The following is a 27,002-nucleotide window of genomic DNA, read 5'->3' as shown; positions in this document are numbered from 1 at the left end:
GTGGAAAAGAGCCCTTAGTGCGATCCGATTGCGATGCGATTTTGGTCAAAGCGCAATCGTCGTCCTGCCGCGTTTTGTATGCGATTGAGCTGTACTATAATGAGTATAGTAGCTCAATCGCAATCGCATAGTGGAAATTGAAATGCGATTGCGATCGCGATCGGAATCGCGATCGCAATCGCGATCGCATTTCATAGTGGAAAAGAGCCCTGAGGGAGGTAAGTCCACCACTGCCTCCTAAGCATTTTTTAAACATTTTAAATATTGTTTTTATCCTTTTGGCGCCTCTGTTCAGTTCATAACACAATGCAGGAGTCAGGCCTGTAATGCTGGGCATTCCACGCCCAATCGTTTTCCGCCCTCGATTCTGCAGGTGATTCTCTTATCTTCCGCTCATTTCTCTTATCTTTTCCCATTGTCCTCCATGCAGAATCGAGCGCAGAAACGATCGGGCCGGAAATCGAACATGTCAGAAATGATCTATCGAGCCATCTAAATGTATTCCCAGCATAAAAGTAAAAGTTACAACTAATGCAAACATGCAAAAATGCCAACATTGTTTCTTAAATATACATACCATTCTTACTAAAAACTACAAAAATGTTTTTAAAAGCAACCGGGAAAATGCATTCCTGCATCATATGCATTTTTGTAGGCATTTTTTTTGTAAACTTCCATATAAACTGAGCCTTAAAGTAAACCTAAAGCAAAAAACAAAGCAAAAAGAAAAAAAAAAGACAGGTTAACTTACCTGAGGTTTCTACCAGCCCCCTGGCGCCATCTTGTGCCCACACCATGATTCTGCAATGCTCCTGTTAACTGCAGTGCCCCTCTTTCTGCCTGATGTCTAGGCAAGTCTTCAGGCACTGTGTGCGTGCAGCACCATCCGCAAATCCTTGATTGCACTCTGATCGCTGGGAATGTTCTGCGCATGCGCAGTAGAGATTTTTATGTGCTGCGCATGCACAGAGTGCTACCATCAGGAGGCACGCAGACGGGGGCTATGCATCCAGCTCTAAGAGGGGCACTGCAAGGAACAGGAGCATCATAGAATCACAGCGCGGGCACAGGACGGCTGCAGGGGGCTAGTAGAAGCCCCAGGTAAGTTACTGTTTTTGTTTTTTGTTTTTACTTTAGGTTTCCTTTAAGGTGCCCAAACACTAATCAATTTTTCCATCAGGTTGGATCACTGGATAAAATCTGCCGGAGATCAATGCCCCACCCCCAATATGGCTGGTCGATCGTACTTTTAATCGATTTTCAGACCAAAAGTTTTTGCTTGAAAGGGATTGAGGGCGGGGTGCGGCAGTAGCGGTGGAACATCAATGGCCCTCTGATGGCCCCCCACTTCTTCCCCGTCTAATAGTTCCTCTCTGAGGGGGGCCTGCAGATTGCTCGCAGTGTAGTGCACTCCCCTGTCTGCCAGCATGCATTGGAATTCCATGTGAAAGACCAATACAAAGTGGTGTACACGTGAGAAGTAGAACGGAAATCATACATGATTCCAAACATTTTTTACAATTAAATAACTGCAAAGTGGGGTGTACGCAATTATTCAGCCCCCTTTGGTCTGAGTGCAGTCAGTTGCCCATAGACATTGCCTGATGAGTACTAATGACTAAATAGAGTGCACCTGTGCGTAATCTAATGTCAGTACAAATACAGCTGCTCTATGATGGCCTCAGAGGTTGTCTAAGAGAATATTGGGAGCAACAACACCATGACGTCCAAAGAACACACCAGACAGGTCAGGGATAAAGTTATTTGAGAAATTTAAAGCAGGCTTAGGCTACAAAAAGATTTCCAAAGCCTTGAACATCCCATGGAGCACTGTTCAAGCGATCATTCAGAAATGGAAGGAGTATGGCACAACCGTAAACCTACCAAGACAAGGCCGACCACATAAACTCACAGGCCGAACAAGGAGAGCGCTGATCAGAAATGCAGTTAAGAGGCCCATGGTGACTCTGGACAAGCTGCAGAGATCTACAGCTCAGGTGGGGGAATCTGTCCATAGGACAACTATTAGTCATGCACTGCACAAAGTTGGCCTTTATGGAAGAGAGGCAAGAAGAAAGCCATTGTTAACAGAAAAACATAAGAAGTCCCGTTTGCAGTTTTCCACAAGCCATGTGGGGGACACAGCAAACGTGGAAGAAGGTGCTCTGGTCAGATGAGACCAAACTGGAACTTTTTGGCCAAAATGCAAAACGCTATATGTGGCGGAAAACTAACACTGCGCATCACTCTGAACAAACCATCCCCACTGTCAAATATGGTGGTGGCAGCATCATGCTCTGGGGGTGCTTATCTTCAGCAGGGACAGGGAAGCTGGTCAGAGTTGATGGGAAAATGGATGGAGCCAAATACAGGGCAATCTTGGAAGAAAACCTCTTGGAGTCTGCAAAAGACTTGAGACTGGGGTGGAGGTTCACCTTCCGGCAGGACAATGACCGTAAACATAAAGCCAGGGCAACAATGGAATGGTTTAAAACAAAACATATTGAAGTGTTAGAATGGCTCAGTTAAAGTCCAGATCTAAATCCAAACGAGAATCTGTGGCAAGATCTGAAAACTGCTGTTCACAAACGTGTCAATCTAATCTGACTGAGCTGGAGCTGTTTTGCTAAGAAGAATGGGCAAGGATTTCAGTCTCTAGATGTGCAAAGCTGGTAGAGACATACCCTAAAAGACTGGCAGCTGTAATTGCAGCAAAAGGTGATTCTACAAAGTATTGACTCAGAGGGCTGAATAATTATGCACACCCTACTTTGCAGTTATTTGTTTGTAAGAAATGTTTGGAATCATGTATGATTTTCGTTCCAATTCTCACATGTACACCACTTTGTATTGGTCTTTCTTGTGGAATTCCAATAAAATTGATTCATGTTTGTGGCAGTAATGTGACAAAAATGTGGAAAACTTCAAGGGGGCCGAATACTTTTGCAAACCACTGTACATGAGAAGTCTATTCCTTTTCACAAATGGATCATCAGGGGGCTCTGTATGGCTGATATTGTGGTGAAACCTCTCCCACAGGAAACTGTGAGGACCATGGTCCTGGCAGTTTCCTGTTTGTGAACCTTGTTGCATTGTGGGAAATAGCTGTTTACAGCTGTTTCCAACTGCCAAAAAAACAAGCAGCATCCCCTTCCACTGTCATCACATGCCAGCAGTAAAAATGTCACCATGTGATAAATGTCAGAATGTAAATCAGGGAGAGGAAAGATTTTACAATGGGCAAACACTGACTAAATCATTTATACATAATTATTGTAAAAATTAAGCATTTTTTTAATTACATTATTTTTACTGGAGTTCCTATGTAAGACTCACAGTGGCCTTTGTGCTGAGTCCCCTGTGACTGCAGGAGTGCAATGCAATGGATCAGGACAGCGGTGCCTCACATTATGCCTACTATTGCGTTGGCTACAGCTACACAGTCATAGAGTCAATGAAAAGCATTCTTCATTTTTACTGTTAATGCATGTTTAGTGGTAACATACTGCATGCCCTGAGTTACGATGCTGCACATCACATTATACCACAATGCTCCCACCGCACTCTGAACATCTCATAGGCGGAGCATTGCAGTGCGGAAAGCAGCGCTACAAAGCGCCAGTTACACCGCACTGCAACACACCACTGTGAATGTGGCCTTAGATTAGGAGATCAAAATATCAATAATTAATCTAGCAATCCAGTAGGGGGACCATCATTCCTGTGTTGGGAATAGATGAAGTAGTTGTGATTGCTGTACCACCTAGCCACACTTCAACTTAATTATATTTCAGTTGAAACAGGTCAAACCGCTCCCCTTCCCAACACTGCACCGCGTGATGCAGGACAAAGCTATGCGATAATTGTATCCTTCACCACTCCTCGCTCAACCAACCAGTATTTCCTGATCACTCTTTCAATTGTAAACCATCAGCAATCAAGCAGACATCTGTCGGTTGGTTTTGTTGGTATCACAGTGATCGAATTTGCTGGAAAAAAAATGGACCCGTGTATGGTCGCTTTTAACCGCTTAAGGACCGCGGTGTTAAACCCCCTTAGTGACCAGGCTATTTTTTACTAATTGGGCCACTGCAGCTTTAAGACCTTGCTGTAGGGCCACACAACTCAGCACACAAGTGATCCCCCTCCCCTTTTCTCCCCACCAACAGAGCTTCCTGTTGGTGGGGTCTGATCGCTCCCCAGTTGTTGTTTTTTTTAACAAATATTTTATTAATTTTTGAATAAATGTGAGCATTTATTTCTTTTTTTAATCCCCCCCCCCCCCTCCCTCTCCCCACCAGCTAATCAGCGTGATCGGCGGTCATAGGCTTCAGCCTATGACAGCGGATCACAATTTTGTCTCCCAGGGGGACAGCCGTGTTATACGGCTGTCCCCAGTACAGCTCTTCCTTAGCTTGCAGCGCTGTACTTAGTTGTTGGATGAGCGGTGATCGCCGCTGGGAGACTGAAGCTCCGCTCAGCCTTCTAAGCCAAGATGCGCGCTCATCAGCGTCCCCCCCCCCCCCCCCCCGGTGCCCAGTGCAAGGTATACATTACCTCTCTGCGGCCTCTGTTTGTCCCTCTGCTGCTTCCAGGATTCCTGCTCTGCATACACATGTGCCCCGCGTGACTTCCCAGTAAGGGCATGTGTGTGACGTCATATGTGCGCCCTTACTAGGAAACGACGTGGGGTGCGCGTGTATGGACAGCGGAGTGTGGCCGGAGGAGCAGAGGGATAAACGGAGGTTGCGGACAGGTAATGTATAACTTGGACTGGGCACCGAAGGAGATTTAACATTGGGGAGCAGCGGCGGGGTTTTTGCAGCGCTCATCGATCGTCACGAAATTGCTTGGCATTTCTGATTGAGCGAGTCAGCCCAACATCTTGCAGCATGCACGATTGACAATGCGACCAATTTTCGTTCTGTTGCTTAGAGTTTCCTTCAAATGCTGTGTTTTTTTCATGAATGTCAGTATTTAACAGCTTAGCTTTTAATGGTTTTTGAAGGCTTTTAATGGCTTTCAGGAGAGCATTGCATTTTCTGGGCTTTTGGTGGCTTTTATAGGAAGTATATGGAAATGCTCTGCTTTTATGGGCTTTCAGTGGCTTTTGCTGGCTTTCAAATGCCTTCTAGAAGCTGCATGTTGCTTTTGAGATGACTGCCAGGCTTTCATGAAAGCCTGCAAAGCTTGCACTAAACACTCCCATTCACTTGTATGGGAGGGTGGTAGATCCCTAAAAACTTTACTTTTAAAACGCTGAGTTTAATGCCAGCAAAATGTCCTTTGAACGAGCCCTGAGTCCAGCAAGAGTATGGCTACCTTTAATAGTATTCCTATGTGTGCAATATTCAAGTATATCGATGTATATTCTTACAAAGCAGCTAAAGGAATATAAATGAAAAACACATACTTAAAACACCTATGGACATATGTCTTGCATCTATCTAGACAACTTTGCGTTGACACCCCTAAACATGAATGATACATATATTCATCCTTCAAAATATATTGTTAAATTAACAACTGTGCAAGATTATTATCTGTATCTTATTATATCTAAAGGTGCAAAAGCACAAAACTGTTTCATTTTGTTAATAGAAGAAAACATTGTCTAAAGGTGTTTTACAACAGTTTATTTAATATATATTTATAAATGCTTACTACATTAGTTATAAACCATAATAATAAGTTAAAGCACCAAGTATGGTAAGTAAAAAAAAAAATTCACATAGTTTATCTGGGAGGAATGTGATTGAATTGCACAAATACAAGTTTAGCCAGGATATGTAAACATATAGTTGATGTGAAACTGTTACATAAGTATTCTACATATGAAGAGTGCAAGTGGGGGACTATTGCTCCTGAATGACTAAAAGCAAACCATTGTCCCTGCTGAGGCCTCCATAGAAGTTCAGATGTGACTGGACCAAATCACTTTTCTTTTCATTAAATTAGACTGTTTACAGACACACCTAGATGGCTCCAGGGAAGGTCAAGGGCTATAAAAGTCAAGTTCTCCTCAGACTGGTCACATTGCAGTAGATGCACCTTCTTCTTTCAGGCTCCTACTGAACATTTTTTCACAAGCTGCAGAGATGTCTTCCTTCAACAATAACTTCAACATGGCTCAACAGAGGCTGCCCTATTACCAGCCAGCTCTACATCCCAGTTCAGGGGACCATCTGGGTTCAAACGTCTACCCATGGACTGGTAGTTCCTGTAGCATCAACAGCAACTGGAGTTATGGTGGGGACCACTCATCTTACGGAATACCAGCACTTGGACCACAGTTGCCACAGTACAATGGATCTCATCTGCCCCAGTGCAATGGACCTCAAGGACAAATATTGCCGGCAGTAAATCCGAACTGGCTGCATGGGAGCTTCAACAGTGGCATGTATAAGATGATGGTGAGGCCTCAATACTCATATTCTGCACTGATTGCAATGGCTATTCATAATGCCCCTGAGAAGAAGCTGACTCTGAACCAGATTTATAATTATATATCAGATAATTTTCCGTTTTACCAAAACAACAAGGCAAGGTGGCAGAACGCAGTCCGCCACAATCTTTCTATCAACACCTGCTTCAAAAAAGTTTCCAGAGATGACAACGATCCAGGTAAGCAATTAAAGTATTGTACACATATCTGAACTTAGTTATTATTGCACTGAAAAAGCAGTAGAGCAGTAAGAAAATGTAAAATTTGTACTTTGATGTTTTAACTTGTTACGGTTCCTTGTTTGCACTTTGCAATCTGATCATACAATCTTACCAATGTCTATAAAGAAGAACATAAATCTAGTGCTTGGATTGCTCAAGGAGGCCTTGACTGCACAGATTGGTGAGATTGTATTACCAGATGATTGTAATGCTAGGTACACACGATACAATTTTCTGACAAATTTACTGTGAGATTGACTATTTCCAACAGGTCCCATCTGATTTACGATCAATTAATTTTCCATAGAAGTGAATGGAAAATCGATCAGAAATCAGATCGGACCTGTTGGAAATAGTAGATCTAATGGTAAATCTATCAGAAAATTGTATTGTTTGTACCTAGCATTAAGCCTGGTACTTACTTTTAATTATAATTGATCAATCACTGACCAATTTTACCACTTCCACATTGTTTAAAGTGAATGGGAATCCATATGTAAATAAAAAAGTCAGATACTCACCTAAGGAGAGGGAGGCTCTGGGTCCCATATAGAGCATTCCCTCTCCTATCCCAGTCCCCGCTGTTCCGCAGGCTCCCCCATAGCGTTATTCGACCATTTCGTTCCCCTGCCGAAGGGAGACTTCGGAAATGCTTTGGGAGCACTCGGGCTCCCGAAGACGGGCTGCTCTACACTGCGCACGCGCCCTCTATGACGCACTCGCGCGTGCGCAGTATGGGGAGGACTCGTCTCCCAAAGACTTCCGAAGTCCCCTCAACGGGGGATGTGAAAGGGGGAGCCAGCGCAGCACCGGGGGCACTGGGAGAGGTGAGGGGAGGCTCATTAGGACCGAGCCTTCCCTCTTCTTAGGTGAGTATCTGACTTTTTTTTATTTAAATAGCGATTCCCATTAGCTTTAAGGGTCAACAGCTATTGAATACTATGAGCAGATTATTTAGGTAAACCCTCATACTACATGCAGGTGGTAAAATTGGTCAGCCAATCATAATTGTGTGCAGCAGGCTTTAGTATATGGCTAGCATTATTCTCAGGGAATAAAAGGCCTGCATGTCTGATGTAAAGATGGGGGGAGTGAAAATTGGGTTGAGCGACAAATGCAACAAAACCCCAACACGGTCCCCCCTAATTTAAAATGTGCCATGTGCAGTATACTTTACCTGTCCATGTCCGCCGCTAGCTCCGGGCTCCATCCTCCATCCATACAAGTGCCCCATATGGTTGCCAGACGTGTAAAGTATAGTGCATCGGGCACCGGGGGTGCACATTTGATATTGAGGGGACAGCGTCAGGCCGGCAAGGCGGTGGATGTGGTGTCACAAGGCAGATTCCTGATTGATTTCATTATGAGATTGATCAGGAATGGGCCTGCGGTGTATGAGCAGCCAACAGATATTTTTCTAATCAGATTCAATCGAGGGAGATTTGTCTCTTGGTGAAATCTGCCCATCATCGCTAGATGTAATGCTACTTTTACTGACTTGGTTTTCATTAGCTAATTATCATAATAGAATGAATGTTTTCTTCCATAATGGTGTGCTATTTATTTTATCTGTTATCTTTATTCTTTCTTATTATTAGTATTATAATATGGCACTGAGCGCCTATGTTTGTTGCACAGTTTGTCCTCTCCATTCATTCACCCAATTTTTCTCTTATAATTCTAGGAAAGGGGCATTACTGGACCCTGGATCCCACCTCTGAGAGGGTACTGGATAAAGGCAGCTTCCGCAGGAAGAGAAGATCGAAGAGAGTACCCTCATCTTCTAGCAGTGAGGCAAGTTGGAGTTCTGCTGCCTCCACCCCATCACCGGCAAATGTGGCTGCAAGTTATCCTCTGGCAATATATAATTCAGACACCACAAGTGAATGTACAGGCACTCCTATGGCTCCATTCCAGCCAATTCATTCAACAGCATCAGCTGGTCCAAATATTCAAAACAGTGGGATGCCCTTAAATGACTTTTCACAGATGAACACCACCAGCCTGAACTATATAAATCCATTTCCTCCAGCAGGGCCATCAGGGGGGATGGATAGCAGCAGCCTGCTGTATGGGGGAAACACTTATTTTACTGCCAGTTACAGGAACTGCCAACATAACCCCCAGCATTACCCACAGCATTACCCACCACAGCAACCACAGCCGGCCACATTAAGAATGTATCTAAACAGTCACACAACTAAATCTGTGTAATGTTTTTCAGAGGACTGTGTGAATGTGAGGACTTTAGATATAAATTGGCCAAAGAGACTGTAAATATCAATTTACTGTATTCTATTTTATAATCAAGTAAATTATGTAAACAATCCTATTTATTCTTACTTAATAAAACCCTGTCAACTGTGAAGAATGATGTCATTGTTCCTTTTATAAATCTATTATAAATGCATTAGTATATTATTTCACATTTAATGCTAATTTCTCAGCCTTGGTGATCAGTATGGATGGTCAGTGAGATGGTCATAATTCCAGCTTGCATGCAAACTATGGGCCAATCCAAAGCAGCAACAATTGGCTCAGCACATCATTTGGATTTCCTTGCAAGCCGGAAGTATCAGCACCTTAGTGGACCATCTCTAGTGCTAAATCTACTACAGTTCTGGAGTGTAACTACTGGGGATCAGCCCAGTGACTACTTCACGTCCCCAAAAAAAGGCTTCATTCTTTATATTAGGTGTTATGTGAAGATTACAATGTCCACCCTTGTTTTAAGCGGACAAGAAGAGTGGTTTCAAACTCACCTGAGCACGTATTCCAGTGATGCATCTCCATGTCAACAGGGTGTCATGTGACACTGTCAGGACGTGCCTTGATGGCATGTCACGTGACGCCCTGTTGCCATGGAGACCCAATACTGGAATCTTTTACTGTGAAAATTGCATTTTACGGCAAATTTTCACAGTAAAAGTTTGAATTTGCATTTAACATTGAAGTCAATGGCTGTTGTCTGAAGTGGTTTATAGCAAAGCCCCCACACATGCTAGGATCACCAGATTTTTGAAAAAGACCCAGTAGTCTTTGAGAAAATTACTTTTAAATACTTCAAAGAAAAAACTGTTTTTTTTGAAGAGACACTGAAGTCTCTTAAAAATCTATTTTTTATAACAAAATCCTCTTTAACAAATTATCCCTAACTAAACCGCCGCATCCACACAGCTGTAAGCTATTTAACCTCCCTGGTGTTCTGAAACATTTCGGCGCATGGCCGCGGGAGGGTTTTTTGAAGGTATTTTTTTTTTAACATGTAGCTAGCCTATCGCTAGCTACAAGCTACATGCTTTCCCCCTCCCTGCGGCGTCCTCCCCGCCGGGCAATTACTCAACAGGTAATCCCGTTCTGAACGGGATTGCCTGTATGGGCTTCCCCTGTCACCATGGCGATGATTGCGATGACGTCATCGACGTTGTGACGTCAGGGGGAGTCCCGATCCACCCCATAGCGCAGCCTGGTGGTTTTTGGCCAGGCTGCGCAAGGGGTCTCCGGGGGAGGGCCTCTTTCGCGGCAGGTAGCGGCGGATCGGTGGCGATCGAAACAAACATGCAGCTAGCAAAGTGCTAACTGCGTGTTTGAAAAAACAAATTGTGCAAATCGGCCCACCAGTGCCTGAGTGGTGCACAGCGACATTACTGGATGAGCTCAGCTCAACCGTAACGCTAAGGAGGTTAAATACCCCTTAGTCGCCCCCCCTCTCCCCTGCAAGATCTACGACTTTCTTGGTCGGGCTGTGTGGTCAGTGCAGGAACTGGAAATCTTGTCAAAAGTTAAGGGACGCATGGATTCCGCTTAGTATCAGCAGATTCTGGAGACCAATGTCCAGGTATCAGTGACAAAGCTGAAGCTGTGCTGGGGCTGGATCTTTCAACAAGATAACGACTCTAATGCTGGGAATACACGGGTTGATCCGGTTTGCCGCCAGATCGACCCCAGCCTCGTCCCCGCTCGTCCACGCGTGCGTGCGATTACCGCTCATCCTGATTAAGCGGGCGGGGGTCGAGCGGCTTAATCGGGTCAGCTGAATATTATCAGCTGGCCGGATCAGATTGTCGATACACGGTACAGAAACGTACCGTGTATCCCCAGCATAAACAATGCTCAAAATCCACTAAGGCATTCATGCAGAGGAACAAGTACAATGTTCTGGAATGGCCATCTCAGTTCCCAGTCCTGAATATAATTGAAAATCTGTGGTGTGAGTTAAAGAGAGCTGTCCATGCTCGGAAGCCATCAAACCTAAATGAACTACAGATGTTTTGTAAAGAGGGGTGGTCCAAAATACCTTAAACCAGAATTCAGACTCTCACTAGAGTGTATAGAGGTTGTAATTTCTGCAAAAGGAGGATCTACTAAATATTGATTTCATTTATTTTTTATGGTGCCCAAATTTCAGCACCTGCCTAATTTTGTTTAAACAATTATTGCGCACTTTCTGTAAAACCAATAAACTTAATTTCACTTCTCAAATATCACTGTGTGGGTCTCCTATATGATATACAGTATTTAACTGACATTTTTTTATCATAACAACCAAAGATTTATACAAGAAAATCATAACAATTATCAAGGTTGCCCAAACTTTTGCATCCCATTGTATACATACGGATATACATATATACCGGTAGTTATAAGACTATATATTGCAGCACTGCAATGTCCTTCTGTGAACCTAGCCTAAAGGACTTTTTTGTAGTTGTATTTTTATTCATGTTAAAGGGATCCTTAACTGACTGGGATATGGATGTTTCCTTTTAAACAATACCAGTTACTTGGCAGTCCTGCTGATCTCCTTGGCTGCAGTAGTGGCCGAATCACACACCAGAAACAAGCATGCAGCTAATCCAGTCTGACTTCAGTCAGAGCCCCTGATCTGCATGCTTGTTGAGGGGCTGTGGCTAAAAGTATTAGAGACACAGGATCAGCAGGAGAGTCAGGCAACTGGTATTATTTTAAAAGTAAAAATCCATATTATTCTCAGTTTAGGTTCCATTTAAAGTGGACCTGAACTCAGAACTTCCTCTCTGCTCTAAAAGATTAGCAACAGCATAATAACCTTTAAATAAAAACATTTCTTAGTTACAGCTGATACAAATCCTGCAAATAAATCTGCAGTGTGACTTCTTCCTGCTTTCATGAAAACAGACATATTGACAACATCCTGTGTTTACAAATTAGCTTCTCTGCCATGGCAGATGACCCAGGTGATAGACCAAATTACAACTTGTGATTAGTCACAGATGAGGAGGTATTAGGCTAAACCATCTAAATACATGCAGGGTGCATTTATCTATGTTTTCCTTCTGTCCTGTGTAAGAATTCATGTTCACATTAAGGCTTTTGAAATGTTCAAAGTGTGAGAAATATTTTGGCAATAAAGCAAATCTTGTCAAACATGAGAGATCTCACACTGGTGAGAAACCAAATGAATGTGCTGAGTGGGGGAACTATTTTGTACAGAGAGATCACCGCTTGTCAGACATGAAAAGATCTGAGTGTGAGGAAATGTGTTGTACATAAATCACTTCTTGTCAGGCCTGAGAGAACTCACACTGCTGAAAACTACTATTTATCTATTGAGTGGGGTAAATGTTTTGCACAGAAATCAGTTCTTTTCAAACATGAAAAGTCACATATGTGGGAAGCCCTATTCATGTGCTGAGTGTGGGAAATGTGTTGGTCATAAGCCAAACCTTGTCATATATGAGAGATCTCACACTCATGAGAAGCCATCTTCATGTGCTGAGTGTGGGAAATGTATTGGAAGTAAATTAAACTTTGTCATGCATGAGAAATCTCTCACTGGTGATAAGACCTATTCATGTTCTGAGTGTGGGAAATAGTTTGCCCAGAAATCAGACCTTGTCACACATGAGAGAGAGAGAGAGATCACACACTGGTGAAAAGACCTATCCATGTGCCTTATCCATGTGAGTATGGGAGGAAATGTTTTGGGATTAAATCAAATCTTGTCATTCACTAGAAAGCTCATACTAGTGAGAAGCCCTATTCATGTGCTGAGTGTGGGAAATGTTTTGCACAGAAATCAGACCCTGTCAAACATAAGAAATCACACGCTGGTGAGAAGCTCTTTCCATGTGCTGAATGCGGGAAATGCTTTGCGTGTATATATATATATATATATATATATATATATATATATATATATATATATATATATATATATATAAATAAATTTGTCATTGATTCAACTCTGCCATGCAACTATTTAGGTTTTTGATAACTTTTTACACCTTTTTTTAAATAAATTGTGGCTGCAAAGATGCCCTGATGGTTTTAGAAGTCTGCTTGCCATTAAAGCAAATGAGGCTCGCTATGAACGATCATCTGATTTACTCCCAAAACATTTCCCACACTCAGCACATGAGTAGATCATCTCACCAGTGTGAGATCTCTCATGTCTGACAAGCAGTGATTTATGTCCAAGACATTTCCCACACTCAGAACATGAATAGGGCTTATTCCCATTCTCAAAGCTGTCAGGTGAAAGGAGCTCTGATTTCCAAACAAAACATTTCCCACACTCTGCAGATAAATAAGATTCTCACCAGTGTAAGGTCTCTCAGGCTTGACAAGAATTGCTTTATGAACAAAACATTCCCACACTCTGTACATGAATGTGGTTTTTCGCCAGTGTGAGTTCTCTCATGTTTGACAAGGTTTCCTTTATCGACAAAATATTTCCCACACTCTGAACATTTTCACAAAGACTTATGCTGGGTACACACCATACAATTTTCTGTTAGATTTACCTGCCAGATAGATTCTATAGATAAATCTAACAGAAAATTGTATGGTGTGTATCTATCTTTAAAATTAAATTAAAATGCAACCACAAAATATCCTTTAATGATCTTAATTAACCATAAATACTTACATTTCATTACTCACGTGACAGTATCCTCAGAAATGATCCAGCGCTATATCTCAATACCCAGCGAACAACAGTGAATGCGTTGATCCCTGCCCCAATGATCCAATGCTGCACACGTCCATTCCATTCCCAGGCCCGGACTTCCTATACTAAGCATAGCAATCCACAGAGTAATGACGTGTACATATTTTTGGCAATTATTTCATCATAGACCCCCCTCCGCCAAGCTACAGTCTGGGTTCTTGGACACTTTTCTCAGCAAAATTGCTTTGTCTGTCCGATCTGCAAAAAAAAAAAATCCCATTGCCCATACAGGCCAACTGCTGTTTGAAAATGGAGGCTACAGAGATGTGGGGACATGTGGGCATTACCGGTCTTCCTGATCACTTCTGTGAGGCTCCAATTTCCCCCAAATTGCTCCATCAGCCACCTCAACTTTAGTAAGTCGATGACCTTTGACCCAGACATACTCTCTTATGCATCCACAGTATGTCCGATCCACCCGCTTGTGACTGCGCTTACCACTGGGAATGCAGGAGAAAGGCAAGCATGGTCCTATAGAGGGTGGATCGGACATACTGTGCATGTGCAGGCAAGTACCTCTGGGTCAAAGATCAAAGAATTATTTAAGTTGTGGACACTTTCAGAGCAATTAGGGGGGAAATGAGCCTCATGGGCATAATCAGGATGACCAGTTGAACACATGTCCTCACATTTCTCTAGCCTCCAACTCTAAACAGCAGTTTGCTTTGGGTATCCTTTAAACCTGTACTGTTGTTTTCAGTGTTCACTGTAAGTGAAATGTGATAGAAAAAGGAAAATATAATATTTCTGCTGGTTTCCATCTTTACTGTTTCCCGTGTGTACGTGCGTGCGTGTGTGTCGGTATTCAATTACTAACTTCTGGTCATCGTGTTCTTATCTTATCTGCAATGGGAAGTTTCTGTTATTTGCATTTTGAGATAAAAAAAGACTTCCCACAATCCTGTTGGCATTGCCCAGTTTGGCACAGGCATGCAGAACAGGTTAATAAAAAATACCAATTAGGGGAAATATAGAAGGGTCTTATTTTAGAAAAAAAAGGGTTTACATATATATTTGGGGCACTAACTATTTTTAGGCAATTTTTTTGATGTACAAACAACCCCCTTCAAGTTATGTTCCTACACACCATCGGTGTTGCCAGTGTTACCACTGTTACACTGCGCGGAACAAGCTCCATATAGATGCATGAACTGCTTAATGGAGAGGGAAGGAGGGATGAAGGGGAGATGCATGATAGAGTGGCTTCAGGTGGGCTGGAAAAGTGAAAAAGAGATGCACCATCAGGGCTGGTTCACACGGACGCTTGGCAGCATTTACCACCAAGCGTTTAGGACCCGTCGGCTAATCACTCCTATTCAAGTGAATGGGAGCGTTTAACATCGCGTGGTTACTGGCGATTACCATCAATTGCGCAAACGCGGCATTCCAATCCCGATTTACCACGTCATTTCAGCCGACCCTAGAAGCCACAAGCAGCGTCCAGGATCACCTAGCCACCATGGCTTCATGTCCCCTTGCGGGGACGCAAAACGCTGATCGTGGCGGGAGGAGGGAGGCTGATGATCACCATACTGCCACCCCCCGGACGACACGTTACAGTATGACGCAGCTTCTGGCCACCCAAAGCCGCCTGCCGTCCGTGTGAACCGCCCTAAAGGCTCATACACACATCAGACTATAGTCTTTGGAAAATGAAAGATCACAGACCAATCTTACCACCCTTCATGTAGTATGAGAGCCATACTCTACACAGTCTATTCTATGGAGCTGAACTCCACATCAGAAAAAAATCTTTGCAAGATGCTGCACACACAGATGCTGTAAAGACACAAAAGATCAGTATCTGCAAAAGATCTGTTCCTGCCAAAAATCCATTCCTGCAAATTGCAATGATAGTCTATGAGATCTGCAGATCATCATACACACATGATTTAACTGACATTCATCTGCAGATCAAGCAATCATCCTCAGGCCACATACACACATCAGACCATAGTCTTTTGAAAATGAAAGATCACAGACCAATCTTACCACCCTTCCTGTAGTATAAGAGCCATACTCTACACAGTCTTTTCTATGGAGCTGAACTCCCCATCAGAAAAAAATCTTTGCAAGATGCTGCACACACAGATGCTGTACAGACACAAAAGATCAGTATCTGCAAAAGATCTGTTCCTGCCAGAAATCCATTCCTGCAAATTGCAATGATAGTCTATGAGACCTGCAGATCATCATACACACATGATTTAACTGGCATTCATCTGCAGATCAGATCCACCAGGATGGATTTTCAGATCTGCGGATCTGCAGATGAATGTCAGTTAAATCATGTGTGTATGATGATCTGCAGATCTCATAGACTATCATTGCAATTTGCAGGAATGGATTTCTGGCAGGAACAGATCTTTTGCAGATACTGATCTTTTGTGTCTGTACAGGATCTGTGTGTTCAGCATCTTGCAAAGATTTTTTTCTGATGTGGAGTTCAGCTCCATAGAAAAGACTGTGTAGAGTATGGCTCTTATACTACAGGAAGGGTGGTAAGATTGGTCTGTGATCTTTCATTTTCCAAAGACTATGGTCTGATGTGTGTATGTGGCCTCAGATCTGAAAATCCATCCTGGTGGATCTGATCTGCAGATGAATGTCAGTTAAATCATGTGTGTATGATGATCTGCAGATTTCATAGACTATCATTGCAATTCGCAGGAATGGATTTTTGGCAGGAACAGATCTTTTGCAGATACTGATCTGTTGTGTCTGTACAGCATCTGTGTGTGCATCATCTTTTAGGGACTTTTTAGGTTTCTCAGGGAAGACTACCCAGTGACACCTAAATTATACACCCTCCCTAAAATTCACAAGTGTTTAATGAATCCTCCTGGCCGACCCATTGTGGCTGGTGTTGGCTCAATTTTTGTACCACTGGCTAAATTTTTGGATTCTATTCTTCAGCCATTAGTCCAGGCCACCCCTTCATACCTGAGAGACACTTCCATGTTTTTGGAAAAATTGAGTGGTGTCACACTCCCTGGGGAGGATGTCCTCCTGGTGACCTTTGATGTCGAGAGCCTCTACACCTCCATCCCACATGATGGGGGTGTAGAGGCCGTAGACTGGTTTCTCATGACTCGTACAGATCTGACGGTTCAGCAGAGGATGTTTTGCACTAGGCTATTACAGGTTGTACTTCAATGTAACTGGGGGACAGTTCTATTTACAGCTACGTGGGACCGCCATGGGGTCGAACGTGGCTCCCTCCTATGCAAATTTATACATGGGCCTCTATGAAGAGGCCTTTGTTTATGGTAATTCCTTGTTCCACCAGCATTCACTATGCTGGTGGCGTTTTATTGACGATATCTTTTGCATTTGGAGGGGGCCCCGTTCGACCCTTATGGATTTTGTGACTCAGATGCATGACTCGTGTCCCTTTATACGACTGACGTCCTACCATGAACCAGTGTCTATTTCGTTTTTGGATACGTTGGTCATCAGGGTGGGTGACCGACTCTCCACTGACCTTTATACCAAGGACACTGATCGTCACTCACTTTTACATTATAGAAGTTTTCATCCAACAGGTACCAAAAACAGCATTCCACTTAGCCAGTTAGGTAGGGTGGACAAAATAGTCAGTGACGGGTCTAGATGTTGTTTCCAGAAAGAACAAATGACGTTGAAGTTCCGCAGGAGGGGCTATCCCCATCTACATTTGTGCCTCGTGTTGGTGGGAGGCGGAGACAGATTGGCCCACGCATTCCATTTGTGTCGACCTTCAGTGCCTGCAGTGACGCAGTATCGCGAGTGATCCGCAGGCACTGGAGGATCCTCACTGAGGGATTTCCATTCGTTCCTGAATTTCGTTTTCCCCCTATTATGTCGTTCAAAAGGGCACCGACGATCCGTGACAAATTGACCCAAAAAATGCACAGGTCAGCAGCAAAAATGCTGGTATGTTTCCATGCCTGAGATGCCATATGTGTGGGATGGTGCTTAAAGGCAACAGATTCACACATCCATCCCAAGGCACAACTTTTTTTCTTAATCGACGGTATACGTGTGATTCCAGTTTTGTGGTCTACTTACTCAAGTGCCCCTGTGGCCTTGGGTATGTGGGTATGACTACCCAGCGGTTGAAGGACCATATTTCGTCCCATAAGTCTGCGATCCATAATAAAGTGCGGGGTCAATCTGTCTCCGAACATTTTGCCTTAAAGGGACACTCGGTGTCGCAGTTGAGGGTGACAGTATTTGAATCTGTCCCCGTCAATTGGCAAGGGGGTAATAGAGAAACGGCATTATTGAAAAGAGAGGCAGCTTGGATCAGAAAGCTGGATACATTAGAACCTAAGGGTATGAATCGGGAGTATGATCTGGGTTTTTGTGTCCATAACCGTTAACTTAATGTCAGCTGTGTGATATTCTTACTACCTTGCCTTTTTCACCATCATTTTATTATTGTATATTATTTTGTGATGTTGCAACTTTCATATACTTATTGCTCTTTTGTGTTTTTAGGTTCCCCTGGGTGGTGTGTATGGCCGTCCTGATTGAGGTTTCTTCTGGATGGCATGTATTGCCATCCTGACACATGGTGTGACATTGATCCATTTGCCTGTCATTGTTCAAATATTTTTTCATATTTTGATTTAATTTTTGGGTTACTTTATTCTTATTTTTCCTTTTTTATATATTTTTCCATACATTTGTATTTTTCCTAATTTTTGGGTTACTTGATTCTTACATTTAGCGTGCGCCTTGTCCAGAGTCGGGATATTTACGTTCTTGTATGCCTTCACGCTTGATATGTCCTGTGTCCACAGTATCTATTTTGTGGCCGGACTCTTTTTCATGTTTTTCTACGTTTTTATGGTGGCAGTTGGCGTTTCCTGGGCTGTGGACGGGGCGCACGCATAGTATCAAGCTGCTGAGCCCGATTGTGTACACTTAGGCTTGTTGCCTAGTGACCATCAGACTCTGCGTGCTAAGTGGAGGTTTCTTCCGGTTGCTCCGGAAGTTCGGGCCTTTGATGGAGCGCAGTGTTGCGCTCCATTGATACGCATGGTGCCTACCCCCTGCGTGCTGCCGCTGTTTGATGAATGCGGCGCACGGGGAGGAGGGGTGATGACGTAGTTGGAGGAGGATGCCGGCTCCTATTGCGCATGTCTTGATTGTCGTTCGTTGTATTCAGAGATCTGCAGGTGACAGGTAAATGGAAGTTATGTCTCCCCAATGTGATTTGCATATTAAGTTGTCTGTTCCCCATCAGGTCCGCCATGCTACACCCCGCCCAGCAGGATACCGATTGGTGTTTTTAGTGGGGGAGGGAGATTTAAGGACACATGTGGTGGTGTTATTTGTAGGCTATTGCAATTTGAGAAAGGGCTATGCCCGAAACAGCGTCTGTCTTGCTGAAGCCATGTTTGTGTGATTAAAAGAGCTTATTAATACTATTCATCTCCAGTGGTGCCGGTCTTACTTGTGATTGGACTGTTGTTGGTCTCTAATGGCACAGAGGCCTTGACCGTGGCACACGTCAAGTTTACCTTATTACTGGTGCTCCTCCTGAAAGTTTTTGTTCTGTGCAAATAAGCAAGACAGGAGGGGCCTCCTCATAGTGTAAAAGCGTCTGATTTTATTATAAAACTTCTTAAAAGTTATATTAAAATGTTCCTCCACGTGTGGAGTACACAGTAAAGCCAGCCCCAGCTATACACAGGCAAACACTTGACAACGTATGCAGGTGATACAGGGATTACACCTCTGCCACTTAGCTCACCCACTTGATCCTGCTGCAGTTCCCTCTGGCTAAAACATAGTAATGCCCTCTGCCTCTTACACATGCTAACCAGCCGCGTCCGGCTTGTGCTGTGCACCTAACGTCACTCCGAGGCTCCGCCCAACGTTTCGTTGCCTTAGCAACTCCTCAGAGGCTACGGAGCCTCGGATAGTGACGTCTCTTTATAGTTGACGCGCTGCTTGTAAAACCACGCCTGCGCAATTGCCGCTATTAGCAGAGGGCAGCTAAATTAGCTAAGCCCGATCTGCTATGTGTCAATATGCACAGCGGACCCTACTGTTATAAAAAAGGAACTTTCTATGACCAAATAAATGGATAAACTTTCTCTACAGGAGACATAGGGGATTAATGCGGCCAAAAGGTCGCATAAGCCCCTGCTATGAATTGAATGGGCACCTACTTATTAGGTACATTAGATGAAATAGTGCAAAAAAAGAAAATAAGTATAAAATTATATATAAAAATGATAGTAATTTAAGTTAATACATATACATAGTAAAAGGAGGGGCCGGAGATATCAGGTGAGTCTGTAAATTTCATGCAGTAATCCACTACATTCCCTTTACATTCCACATATTCCCGAGAAGCCCCACCCCCCTGATCACATACCCATATAATCCCCAACCATACAGTCAATATATTATATAATACAATAATTATTCATACCCTTCATAGGCTCCTATGCATCCCATTTACACCCCAACCTCATTCCATAGGGTCACATACCCATCAATTAGCCATTTGCAATGAAACAATTTAAATCAATGCCCACATTGTGTCCCAGAGGCACCAAAGTCCTCATTTTGTATATCCACTCGGTTTCTTTTTGCGAGATGCTCCTCTCCTGGTTACACCGGTGTATCACCCCTAATTGATTAACCTTTTTATTTTTTTGCATATATATATATATATATATATATATATATATATATATATATATATATATATATATATATATACACGAGCGCAGTATTGGGGTGCTTTTATCTTATTTCACTATATAAATACTATAATAATACTAATAATATGTGTGGTGAGCTTAAAGGGGAACTGAAGTAGGAGGTATACGGAGGCTGCCATATTTATTTTCTTTTAATCAATACCAGTTGCCTGGCAGCCCTGCTGGTCTATTTTTCTGCAGTAGTATCTGAATAACGCCAGAAACAAGCAGGCAGCTAGTCTTGTCAGATCTGACTTTAAAGTCTGAAACACCTGATCTGCTGCATGCTTGTTCAGAGGCTATGGCTAATAGTATTAGAGGCAGAGGATCAGCAGGGCTGCCAGGCAACTGGTATTGATTAAAAGGAAATAAACATGGCAGCCTCCATGTACCTCTCTCTTCAGTTCCCCTTTAAGTTTACGAGGGGCTATTAGATTGCGGGCCCTACTGAGGGACTGATGAGGTGGCCATGCACAACAGTGGTGTGATTTGGGCAGTAATTGATCACAGCCTGATCAGGCAACATTTTACCTTTTTGCACCAGTCAGCTTTGATCGCAATTCAGTAGAAAAAGCATCATTAACTACAATTCATGCCTCCCCCCAGCAAAACTTTGATGGGATCCCCCCAATGGTCACTCCACTTCCCTTGCCTCCCCTTGATGCCCCTCACAGCCTGGCGGCTCATCTCACAAGGGTCATATAACAAGTGTGGCCATCATGATCTTCACACCCATAACAAGTGTAGCCACAAATACACCTGATCTGAAGTATAGTCCCCTGTATCAGAGGAAGGGGAGGATAGTAGTTGGGCCCCCCACAGCTCTGGGCCCCCAGCAATTGCAGGGGCTGTTCTTCTCTACTTCCCTGCTAATCGGTTCTACTGATTTTAATATGAAAATGGTAAATTCTGAAACAGACCCATGTCTGCAGAAAATAAAGAAAGTGCTATTAACATATGTATGAAATGTGTCCTGTTTCTCCTATTTACATTTGAATGGATTCTCATTTGTCCCAGATGTCTGCTTTTCAAATGACAAAGGTCCAAGGTGAGCTATACAATAACAGAGGCTCTACACCTCACACACTGTTACTGCAGCCATTGTATGTGTGATGGCTCCCAGCAGAGAGGTGAGGCTACAACTTACCAGCAGCCTCCAGCCATGAGAAAGGCCCAGATTACACAGAGGGGTTCTCAAGGGAGAAAAATGCAACATTAGAAAGTCCCAAACAGGTCTTTGTGAACTCCACATTCATGTCAATGTGCCAATTCATGTCATGTCAAATGCTAGAATGCAGCGTTCAGGTCTGTAAAAATTAAAACTACAGCAAACACGCAAAAATGTCAACAGTTTCTTAGATTTATGTACCGCTGTTACTATAAACTACAAAAACATTTGTAAAAGCAACTGGGCAAATGCACTCCTGCATCATAGGCTTTTTTTTGTAGGCAATTTTTTAAAATAAATTTGCATACAGTGCCCATACACTAATCAGTTTTCCCAGCAGATTTGATCACTGCGCCAACTATGGCTGCCTGATTGTATTTTTGATTGATTTTTTTAGACCAAAAATGTTTGCTTGAAAGGGAGTGAAGCCGGGGTGGGACAGTAGCGGTGGTACATCAATGGCCGTCTGATGGCCCCCCAGTTCTCCCCATCTAATAGTGCTCCCTCAGGGTGACTGCAGATTGCTCTCAGTGTAGCGCACTCACCTGTCTACCAGCACGCTACTCCTGTGTATTTTTTGTTCATCCTCACCTGTTGTATGTTTTCCATGACCCAACAGCATGTTATGTGACTGTGCACCTGCCACCGGGTCATAGAGGACAGGCGCTCCAGCAAGGATGAAGGTGCTCAATGCTGGTAAGGTGAGTTCACTCCACTGCCATGAGTACTGTGCAGGTACACCAGAGAATCACTATTAGATGGGGGATCTAGTGGACCCATCAGCCGGCCCTGCTGCAGCGCTTCTATAGACTTTTTAATAGATTAAGAAACTATTTGCAGTGTATGGCTGGAGTAGATCCCTCTCTGATCAGATTTCATTCAGAGAGCGATCTATCTTTTGGACACATCAGACGGCCATCTGCTAGTGTATGGCTGCTGAGTTTAGGGCTTACAGTAGCTGTTGTGCTGAGTCCCCTGTGACTGCAGGAATGCAACACAATGGTTTAGGACAACAGTGCCTCCCATTGTGGTCTTTCTGCGTAGGGTACAGCAACACATAGAGTCAATGAAAAGCATTCTTCACTTTTACTGTTAATGCATGTTTAGTGGTAACATACTGCATGCCGTGAGTTACGATGCTGCACATCACATTATACCACAACGCTCCCACCGCACTGTGAACATAACATAGGCGGTGCATTGCAGTCCGGTAAGCAATGTTACAAAGCGCCAATTACACCGCACTGCAACACACCACTGTGAATGTGGCCTTAGATTGGGAGATCAAAATCTCAATAATGAATCTAGCACTCCAGTAGGGGGACAATCATTCCTGGGTTGGGAATAGATGAAGTAGCTGTGATTGCTGTACCACCTCGCCGCACTTCAACTTTATTATATCTCAGCTGAAATGCGTCAAACCGCTCCCCTTCCCAACACTGCACTGCGTGATGCAGGACAAAGCTATGCGATAATTGTATCCTTCACCACTCCTCGCTCAACCAACCAGTATTTCCTGATCACCCTTTTGATTGAAAACAGTCAGCAATCAAGCAGACATCTATCGGTTGGTTCTGTTGGTATCACAGTGATCGAATATGCTGGGAAAAAATGGACCTGTGTATGGTCACTTTTAGGGTAGCCATACATCTAGTGATGTTTGGGCAGATTTGACCAAGAGACACATCTGATAAGAGAGAGATCTGTCAGCTGCCAATACACCACAGGCTGATTTCTGATTAATTTCATGCTCTGGAATCGGCCTTGTGACGCCGCATCCATCCACCATCCGCCGCCACCCCGACGCTGCCCCCGATGATAAATGTACCCCCGGTGCCCAGTGCAAGGTATACATTGCCTGTCCATGGCGTCTGTTTGTCCCTCCACTGCTTCTGGGATTCCTTCTCTGCATGCGTCCCACGTGGCTTCCCAGTAAGGGCGTGTGTGTGACGTCATACATGCGCCCTTACTAGGAAACCAAATGGGGTGCGCGTATATAAATGACAGTGAAGTGCGCCCGGAGCAGCGGAGGAACAAGCTTAGGCCGCGGACAGGTAATGTATACCTTGCACTTGGCACCGGAGGAAATTTAACATTGGGGACACCACATTCGTCAATCATCGCAAAATTGCATGCCGTTCCCGCTCCGCACCTGATCAAGCAAGTCGCCCCAACATCTTGCACCATGCGCGATCGTAAATGCAACCAATTTTCATCCAAAAATTGGTCGCATTGTTGGTCGGGCATGCACTTGGCGGCACCAATTTTCATCTAACGTGATTATAATAATCGAATCAGATGGCCAATTGGCCACCAAATCGCCTGATGTATGGACATCTTTAGTGTGATTGGGTAGTTACTGGCCTGTTCAAATGTTTCTCTTCAATTTGGATTTCCCTTTAGCTACAACAGATCATTTGTATTTACCAATGAAAACACATTTATATTGTGTACTTAGACAGTCTTGGCATTTTTAATGATTTCTGAGTAATCATTGAGACTTTAACATCAACTTCCTTCCTAGGACCTCCATGTATCTCCATCCTGGAGGCACCAGTGACAGAAATACAAACTATTGCAGGAGTTCTGTCTCTTCCCCACTCTAAATATGGGTTTATGTATTACTGTACTTGATATTTAATACTCATCCAACCACTGATGCCATTAAGGTGGCTATACGCATACAGATGGCCATCAGATTCGACCATGAGATAGATCTCTCGCTGATTGAATCTGTTACTGCCATACACTGCACACCGATTTTAGATCAGCATGAAATTAATTGAAAATCTGTGGTGGAGCCATCAGCTACCAGGTGCCCAGGTGTCCCTCATATAAGGTGCTCCCCTCACCGGGATATGCAGATGTTTTAGCTGAGTTTAGGCTCAGCAGGCCCTGGCGAGCTCCTCCTAAGACCTCTCTCATCACCTGTATCCCGTGACCCAATATGTGGTCATGTAACATATGTGCCATTGGATCATGTGAAACAGGCACCTCGTCAGAAATGGAGAGAAGTCATAAGGGTTTGCATGGCTTGGGGAAGGGGGCATAATAAATGGGGGAGATTGGTCAGGGGTCCGTCTGGTCTGTTGGTCATCCTGAAATTGAACCCGCTACTGCCATACACTCAACTAACCCCTTTCCAGTGAGATATTTCCATCCTGTGTGATTGGGCTGACCACAATCTCTTGCAGATTCAATCACAAAGATCGACTCTGCCACTAAAGTCCAGCAAGAGTATGGATACCTTTAATAGTATTTCTATGTGTGCAATATTCAAGTATCTAAATGTCTATTCTTACATAGTGTAGCAGACACAGACAAAAAATGAAAAGCACATATTTAAAACACCCATGGACAGATTTTTTGCATTTAACTTTGTGTTGACACCCCTAAACATGAATGATGCATATATCCAGCCTTCAAAATACTGTATATTGTCACTTTCAGAACTGCACCATCTGTAGCTTATATATCTAATGGTGCAAAAGCACTAAACTGTTTCAGTTTGTTAATGGATGAAAACATTGTCTAAAGTTGTTTTACAACAGTATATTGAATATATATTTATAAATGCTTACTGAATTAGTTATAAAGCATAATACTAAGTTAAAGCACCAAATACGATAAGTAAAAAAATACTTCAAATAGTTTATCTGAGAGGAATGTGATTAAACTTCACAAATACAAGTTTAGCCAGGATATGTAAACATATAGTTGATGTGAAACTGTTACATACGTATTCTACATATGAAGAGTGCAAATTGGGTGCTATTGTTCCTGAATGACTCAAAGCAAACCATTGTCCCTGCTGAGGCCTCCATAGAAGTTCAGATGTGACTGGACCAACCGACTTTTCTTTTCACTAAGACTGTTTACAGACACACCTAGATGGCCCCAGGGAAGGTCAAGGGCTATAAAAGTCAAGTTCTCCTCAGACTGGTCACATTGCAGTAGATGCATCTCCTTTTCCAGTCTCCTGCTGAACATTTTATTCAGAAGCCCCAGAGATGTCTTCCTTCAACAATAATTTCAACATGGCTCAACATGGCTATTACCAGCCAGCTCTACCTCCCAGCTCAGGAAACCATCTGGCTTCAAATGTCTGCCCACGCACTCGTGGTTCCTGTAATATGAGCAGCAACTGGAGTTATGCCAGGGACCACCTATCTTATGGAATACCAGCACTTGGACCACAGTTTCCACAGTACAATGGACCTCATCTGCCCCAGTGCAACAAACCTCAGGGACAATTTTTGCCAGGAGTAAATCCAAACGGGCTGCCTGGGAGCTTAAACAGTGGTGTGTCTACGATGATGGTGAGGCCTAAGTACTCATATTCTGCACTAATTGCAATGGCTATTCATAATGCCCCTGAGAAGAAGCTGACTCTAAACCAGATTTATAATTATATATCAGATAACTTTCCGTTTTACCAAAACAACAAGGCAAGGTGGCAGAACGCAGTCCGCCACAATCTTTCTATCAACACCTGCTTCAAAAAAGTTTCCAGAGATGACAACGATCCAGGTAAGCAATTAAAGTATGGCACATATACACATATCTGAACTTAGTTATTATTGTATTGAAAAAGCAATAGAGCAGTAAGAAAATTGAGATTTTGTATGTTGATGTTTTAACTTGTTACGGTTCCTTGTTTGCACTTTGCAATCTGATCATACAATCTTACCAATGTCTATGAAGAATAACATTGTAGATCTAGTGCTTGGATTGTTCAGGGAGGCCTTGGACTGCACAGATTGGTGAGATTGTATTACCAGATGATTGTAAAGCCTGATACATACTTTTAATTATGATTGGTCAATCACTGACCAATTTTACCACTTCCATATAGTTTAAGGGTCAACAGCTATTGAATACTCTGAGCAGATTATGTAGGTAAACCCTCATACTACATGCAGGTGGTAAAAGTGGTCAGCCAATCATAATTGTGTGCAGCAGGCTTTAGTATATGGCTAGCATTATTCTCAGAGAATACAAGGCCTGCATGTCTGGTATAAAGATAACATCTTGTAGTAAATCCATCAAGAAGTTATCAAAAACAATTTTTCTTCGGTGATTTATAACTTCCTTTTGTCCTTACATCTAAGGTGGCCATACATCTATTGACTTGGTGGCTGATCGACCATCCGATTCGATAATCATTATCAAATCAGATGAAAATCAGTACCACCAAGTGCATGCCGATCAACAATCCGACCAATTTCAGGCCGAGCATGTTGATTGGACATGCTGCAAGATGTCGGAGCATCATCGTTGATCAGATGCATGGCGGTAAATGGGAGCGATATCGTGATGAGCGACACACGCGACAAAACCCCGGCACTGCCCCCCCTAATGTCAGGTGTGCAACCCCCCCGTGCAGTATACTTTACCTGTCCATGTCCACAGCTCCATCCATTCATGCGCCCAGACGTGTAAAGTATAGTGCATCGGGCACGGGGGGTGCACA

The 27,002-nt window shown here is 43.3% G+C and overlaps 1 protein-coding gene across 1 annotated transcript; it reads right to left on the bottom strand.

Moving 5' to 3' along the window:
- Positions 1 to 13,012: 13,012 nt before the first annotated feature.
- On the bottom strand, positions 13,013 to 14,041 carry LOC137555395 (oocyte zinc finger protein XlCOF6-like). The gene is made up of 3 exons (XM_068271568.1): positions 13,945 to 14,041; positions 13,268 to 13,390; positions 13,013 to 13,224 (listed from the first exon to the last, which is right to left on the bottom strand). Exons 1-3 carry the CDS (start codon positions 14,039 to 14,041, stop codon positions 13,013 to 13,015), a joined length of 432 nt encoding a protein of 143 aa, XP_068127669.1.
- Positions 14,042 to 27,002: the final 12,961 nt, after the last annotated feature.

The sequence above is a fragment of the Hyperolius riggenbachi genome, chromosome 1 (assembly GCF_040937935.1).
Source record: "Hyperolius riggenbachi isolate aHypRig1 chromosome 1, aHypRig1.pri, whole genome shotgun sequence".
Lineage (NCBI taxonomy): Eukaryota > Metazoa > Chordata > Amphibia > Anura > Hyperoliidae > Hyperolius > Hyperolius riggenbachi.
Note: the sequence above shows the minus strand (reverse complement) of the source record. Positions and strands in the feature narration are given on the sequence as shown.